Source organism: Dasypus novemcinctus, chromosome 12 (assembly GCF_030445035.2).
Source record: "Dasypus novemcinctus isolate mDasNov1 chromosome 12, mDasNov1.1.hap2, whole genome shotgun sequence".
Taxonomy (NCBI): domain Eukaryota; kingdom Metazoa; phylum Chordata; class Mammalia; order Cingulata; family Dasypodidae; genus Dasypus; species Dasypus novemcinctus.
In genome coordinates, this window is record NC_080684.1 from 19,795,685 (window position 1) to 19,802,687 (window position 7,003).

Sequence of the window (7,003 nt, forward strand, 5' to 3'; positions counted from 1 at the left end):
AATATTGTTGACGACAGTTTCAATGGCAGGTAAGAAACTGAGTTATGGTCCAGATTGGGAAATTTTGTGAATTTCCTCAGCAATCTTTGATATAGATTATAGCCCATAGTATGATGTCTCAAATTTCAGAACTGAAGCAGCAAATTGCACATGAAGAAAGAATTCAAAAGAATCAGTGAAAGCATATATAAAGTTAATGGGATGACAGCCTATGCAATGAATGTGGACAATAGCGGTTGCAGGGCTGTACTTATTTTATTTCTAGAGAGCGGCATTTCTAAATGGCCTTGGGGAACCACAGTACCATCGGCAATTTCGTCCTCCTTGGACTGTCTGCTGACCCTCAGATCCAGGCTCTGCTATTTGTGCTGTTCCTGGGAATTTACATCCTGACCCTGATGGGGAACCTGTGGATGCTGCTGGTCATCAGGACAGATCCTCAGCTCCACACACCCATGTACTTCTTCCTGAGTCACCTCTCCTTCCTGGATTTTTGCTTCTCTTCTGCCACAGTGCCAAAGCTTCTGGAGAATCTCCTCTCTCAGAGGAAAACCATCTCTGTTGGAGGCTGCCTGGCACAGGTCTTCTTTGTGTTTGAGTTTGGGGGCACAGAAGCCTGCCTGCTCTCAGCGATGGCCTATGACCGCTATGTTGCCATCTGCCACCCTCTACACTATGGACAGATGATGAGCAACCAGCTCTGTAAGGGGCTGGTGTGGGGGTCATGGGGCCTGGGATTTCTGGATGCATTTATCAATGCCCTTCTTGCTATGAACTTGGACTTCTGTGAAGACGATTCCATCCCCCACTTCAGCTGTGAGCTGCCCTCACTCTTCCCTCTGTCCTGTTCAAGTATCACCACTAATTTTATTGTCCTGCTCTGCTCCAGTGTCCTACATGCACTTGGAACCTGCTTACTGATCATTGTCTCTTATGCTTGCATTGTCTCTACCATCCTGAGCATCACCTCCTCCTCAGGTAGAGGCAAAGCCTTCTCCACATGCTCCTCCCACCTCACTGCAGTGCTCCTGTATTATGGCTCAGCTTTCCTGCGCTATCTTATGCCAACCTCGGGATCACCATTGGAGTTGATCTTCTCTGTACAATACAACGTAATTACTCCCTTAGTGAATCCACTCATCTATAGTCTAAAAAATAATGAGGTGAAAGCAGCTGTGAGAAGGACCTTGAAAAAATATCTCCAATTAACTAACCACACACAGGAAGTGATGTGTAAATAATTTACTACAGCAATTTACCTGATGCGTGGACAATAGGAGAGTTTCCTGTTATTCCCTGATACTGGATTCAGAAACTTAACTAAAAAATTCGCAGTGCTATGTGGAGGTGATATCAAGAATTATGGTTCTGATTCATTTTTGTTTATAGACAAAGCAAAGTATCAAACAACAATATTAATCCAATCCTTTTCCATGGATTATTGTGTCATAATCATCTTGATTCATTTTTCTGTGAATTTCAATGAGCAACATGGAATAAAATCAACAAGTGTCTAAAACATCAGAGTAGGGAGCATAGAACTAGCTGGTTGGTCTTGAGTTTAGAAAAGAGGGTTGTGAGGGAGCTGCAATATTAGGTAAGTGAAGTGTGTGGAACAGAGAGTCCTGTGCCCAGAACAGCACCCAAGGGAGGTAGGACAACCCAGAAATGAGGGATGTATAAGGGATTCCCAGGAATTGAGCTTGTACCATCCTTAGAAAGTAAATTTAAAGAAACATCAGTGCTATGATTTCATTACATAGACAATTTGGCAAAAGAATATTTTGGTCTTTGAGCAGGATGTTAGGATGTAAGAGGAGAAAACACAGTTTGGGGAGGAAAAGAGCATGTTTTAGTGAACAGCAAAAGAGTCAGAAAGGGAAAAACAGGAATTACAAGTTCAGACCAGCTGAGCAGTGCAGAACATCGGGTTGCCTTAAGTGAGGGGTGTGCCTGATCCAGGCACTAACCCAGGAACTTAACTTCAGGCTGCAGTGAATGACAAATTTCCCCCAAAACTCCACTTTAAGGCAAAAGATTTAAGAATTGAAGATGAAAGGGATGTGGGAGGGGGCCTAAAATATGGGGAGCTCAGCGAGTTCTCAGCTAAGTGTCTAACAGGCAGGATTGGTGGCCCTCTCCTTCCCTCTCTTTGCCCCCCCACTTCATGTTGTCCTCTTTCTCACCCAGGCACACACTAGCCCCAAAATGCCTTCTGTAGAACGCCTATACCTCTACTTCCCTGAATATTCTGAAGTTTATTGATTACCCAATTACAAAATATAAGAGGTAATGTTTTAAAAAGTAATTTTTCCTTAATGCTCATTCTTATTGGCATGTTTATGTATACTCTACTGCTGTAAATTTTTCTAAATTTCTTATGAATAAAAATAATTTATGCCTACAAGTTCATTTTTGGTCTGAAGATATATTTAGCCTTTTCAGGAAAAAAAAATACGTTTTTCACCTTTTGGGCCAAAAGTAATTTCCTCTAGGATGTCACAGTTCAACAATTATTTATATGGTATGCTTTATATATTCTCTAATAAAATGTTTCAAATCTTTTTCCTTTTTAAAAATATTCTCATATTTGTTTAATTTTTTAATCAAACTGGCACCAACTCAATGTACATTGTTTATACTCAGGGTTTACCATATCCAGAGCAGAGTGTAAGAACACAATGGATACCCAGACAGTTAAAAATCAAATCAACTAATTTTTCAACCTAATTGTAACACAGAGGAACTTGTAAAACATATTAATACACATATTTTGAAATAAATATTAATTAGAATTTGAAATTATAAATACTAACAACTTTTATAGGAAACTAATGAAATATTAATTTCATGGAGTAAAGAAAATTAATTTACTGCATGTCCTTACCCTAAAGAAAATTAATTTGGCTGCATATCCTTACCCTTTATTTTCCTATACATAGTGTTTTATTTTCTTTATTTTTTTAATTTTTTAAAAAAATGTATAGAAACTTTAGGTTATATAAATGTTACATTGAAAATATAGGGGATTCCCCCATATCCCACTCCCCACTCCCCACTCTTCCTCAACGTCTTTCTTTAGGGTGGTACATTTGTAACAATTGGTGAATCCACATTGAAGTATTGCTACTAACCGTGGTAAGCAGTTTTCATTATGGTTTACACTTTGCACCACACAATTTTATAGGTTTTGGCATAAAGTATAATGGCCTGTATCTGTTATTTCAATGCCCTGCAGAGCAACTCCAATGTCCCCAAAATACCCTATGTTACACCTTTTCTTTCCTGTCCCTTCCCTCAGAACCAATGGTGATCACTGCCTTTATGGCAATCTTACAAGTTCTTCCATTACTAGAATAATAAGTCTACTTTAGTCCATAGTTTCATTCCCCCTTTATGTTCATTCATTCCTAAAACTTGAGAATTTGGGGATGGTGATGCCTGTTTTGCTTCCAATTTAGAGGCGTCTTAGGTCCCATGAAGCAGATGGGTGGAAGTTTCTTCCTTGAAGGTGTAGATGCTCTTTGTTTTTTGGGATGGGCGTTGTCCACCATCCTTTTGTTAGTTGTCCTGGGTTAGTATAATGAACTGGAGTATAGATGCTGCCTGCACCTTGGCTGAGATTCATGCTCAAATGGCTTATGAACATTGCAAAGATTTAAGTCTCTGGATGATGAATTCCTAGGGTTTTCTGCCCTGTCTATAGTGTCCACACAGTTTTTAATGTGTCTCATCTCATTGGGATGAAAAAGAGTTTTGCATCCATACTCTGCTGAATCTCCCTTTTCCACTCCTTTGTGCTGTCTTGAATATCTGCTTCTCTTCTGCTGTTGCCCAACCTGAAGGATAAACCTCTTATCTCAGAATAAAACCATGTGTGAGAAGGACTTTCTAGCTCAAGTTTTCTCTGAGTTTCATATTGGTGCAACAGTGGTTTGCCTTCTCTCATCAGTGGCCCATGACCATAATGCTGCTATCAGCTATCCTGTGCTCTAAGAAAATTAATGAATAGTAAGCTGTATATGCAATTTGTGTGGGACTCATATAACCTGTGCGTGCTATACACAGCAGGTATCCTCCCTCTGACAGTGAACCTGGACTTCTACGAAGCTGTTCTCTTCCCTTTGTCCTGCTCTTATGGCACCTGGTCTGCATGCTTTGTTCCATTCTCTGATTGTCTTCTCTACATGCACATTGTCTCCACATCCTCAGGATCAGCTCCACCACAGGCAGAATGAAGGCCTTTTCCACCTGAAGCTCCCACTTCATTGCTGTGAGATTATTCTATGTCACAGTTTTACTCTGTCATCTAATGAGAACATGAGGATCATTTTGGAGTTTTCTTCTCCATAAAATATGATATGGGCACTTCTCTAGTGAATCCCTGAATCTACAGCCTGGGAAAGTAGTTGGTGATTGCAGCTCTGAGGAAAAACCTGGGAAAATGTTTACAATGTTACAAATAGCAAAGTATTGATAGAGTTGAGGAGGCGTTAGATTAGAACTGCATGCAACTGGATATCTGGTGAGTTCACATTAAGTAGAATTTCCTGATTGCTCATGATATGAAATGCTGTGAGATGCCTTACAAAATAATTTAACTTCCCATATTTTGGCATATTATCTTTTCATACTTTCTATTCATAGAGATTTTAATTGAACACGTTTGTTGATCACTCTCAATGTTTCTAAGCAGGAATCATTTTTTCCTCTCTCATTGAATAGAACTCAGTTCTATAAAATGAGCACTATCAATTACCAAGGAGATTTTCAACATTCTTTGTTATTATTTTTACTGAAGTATAACATAATAGAGAAAATGCACAGCTCTTAGTGTACACCATGTGAATTTTCTCAGAGACTCCAACATTAAGGAATCAACAACCAAAACAAGTGCCCCATATGAAACATCATCCTTGTCAGAGAGTTCACTATCATAACTTTTAACTCCAGAGATTACTTTGCCTTTCTTTTGTTCTTGTACAGTATAGCTTGATATCATTCACTCCAGAATCTACTTGTACAACCCATGTTGTTATGTGTATTAGTACATTGTTGACCTTCTTCAGTGCTGAATAGATTTCTTTTGTGTGAATACATAATTTATTGAACCATTCTGTGGTTGATGGATATTTGAGCAGTTTTTGGTATCCAATCATTATGAAAAGTGTAGCTATGAATATTCTTTTTGTCTCTATGTGAAGGAGGTGTTCGTTGTTTTGAGTGTATAACCAAGGCTATCTTTGCTGGATTATAGACTATGCATATATTTCAACTTAGTAGATAGATTGCAGCACTTTTCATTTTGGTGTATTAAAGTTCCAGTTGATTGATTTTGTGATTACACTATGATTTTTAAATTTCTTTTCGTTTTAGTATCTGTTGGGTGAAATATGTTTTCGTTTGTTTGTATATTACATTTTCCAGGTAACTAATGAAGTTGAACACCTCTCTTACTCCCATTCCGTGATTGCCTTTCATTCTCTTCATGTTGTCTTTCGATGAATAAAAATTTTATTTTTTATACAGTCCAGTGTTCCTTCTTCCATTATAGTTTGAAATTTTATGTTCAATTAATAAATTTTTCTCTACTCTAAACTTACAAAAATGTTCTTCTGTGTTTTTACGGAATTGGCTAGTGTACATAATGTATAATAAGGATCAAAGTTCATTCTTTTTTGCATATGGAACTGCAATCGCCCAAGCACTATTTTATTCCCCACTGCACTGAAACGTCATCTTTATCATAAACCAGATAACTGTATAAATATATAGATAGACAGATAGATAGATATATAATACATACATACATACATAGGACTGTAAAATGTGTCTTTTTATTTTGAAAATTACTTTCATTCCATTGACCATTTTGTTTATTTTTATTCCAAAAACACAGTGTACTAATAATATCATTCTAATAGGTTATACATCTGGTAACATTGGGTTCCTCCAAAGTTTATTCTTTTTGGAGAATTTGGACCATTCTAACATTTGTATTATCACATAAATTGTAGAATCACATTGTGGACAGCAAAAAATGTCTAGAATTCTGGTTGGGATTGAATCTATAGATCAAGGTGACAAGTGTTGATGCCTTTACAAACTGAGTCTTTCAATTCATAAACAAGTTATATATCTCCATTTAGCTAGCTGGATATAATATCCCTAAGAAATACTTTGGAATTTTAATTTTAGATTTCTTTCGCACATTCTGTGAAATGTATTACAAGGCATTTAGTGTTTTTGTTCTAGTCAAATGTTATAACTTTAAAATATCCTATGTGTTTGGTTGTATGAGGAAATGCAATGGAGTTTAGCATATCCAGTGATCTTGGGCCTAGTTTATAGCAGGTGCAGGTAATAACTGATCTGCTTTTTGTAATTTAAAATCAAATTTATATTTTTCTAGAGTTTCATAGATGAACTCATATAACATGTACTTACTGTATGGCTTTTTGTTTACTCTGCATACTAGTTCTGAGATTCATTGATGACATTTCATTCTTTTACCTGCTGGTGGACATATATGTCATTTCCTATTTTGGGCTATTATAAATAAAGTTGCCAGAACCAATAGTTAAATATCTTGTGGGGACATGGAATGAGTAGTGGAAGAAGGTAGTGAGAAGTACAAACTACGACCATGTGACCAGTTAGGGAAACAAGGACTGTAATGGTAATAAATATTCCTTCCTTGTTTTGTTATGGGTAGGTTAGTATATGCTTTATACATAAAAGATCTTTATTTTATTGCCTATCTTATCCCCTTTTCATATCACGTAAGTCATATTAATTTTATGTCATAATATTTAAGTTATAGAATAACAAATTTAAGAGTGAATACTACCCAAGGATTTGCACCCTATTCTGGAGAGTTTTGATATATTTAAAGTTTTGTGCAGAGCAGTAGAGTGTTATTAGGCAAAAAATATGTCAGGTGTTTTTTTATTTAGAGATTAAGTATGGCTTAAGATGATGTGAATGATTGCCAAGTGGACAA

At 36.9% G+C, this 7,003-nt stretch overlaps 1 protein-coding gene across 1 annotated transcript; it reads left to right on the forward strand.

Annotated features, from left to right (window-relative positions):
* Nucleotides 1-281: 281 nt before the first annotated feature.
* On the forward strand, nt 282-1,241 carry LOC101423228 (olfactory receptor 8S1-like). Its single transcript, XM_004484431.2, has one exon. The coding sequence runs from the start codon at nt 282-284 to the stop codon at nt 1,239-1,241; it is 960 nt and encodes a 319-aa protein (XP_004484488.2).
* The last annotated feature ends 5,762 nt before the right edge of the window (nt 1,242-7,003 follow it).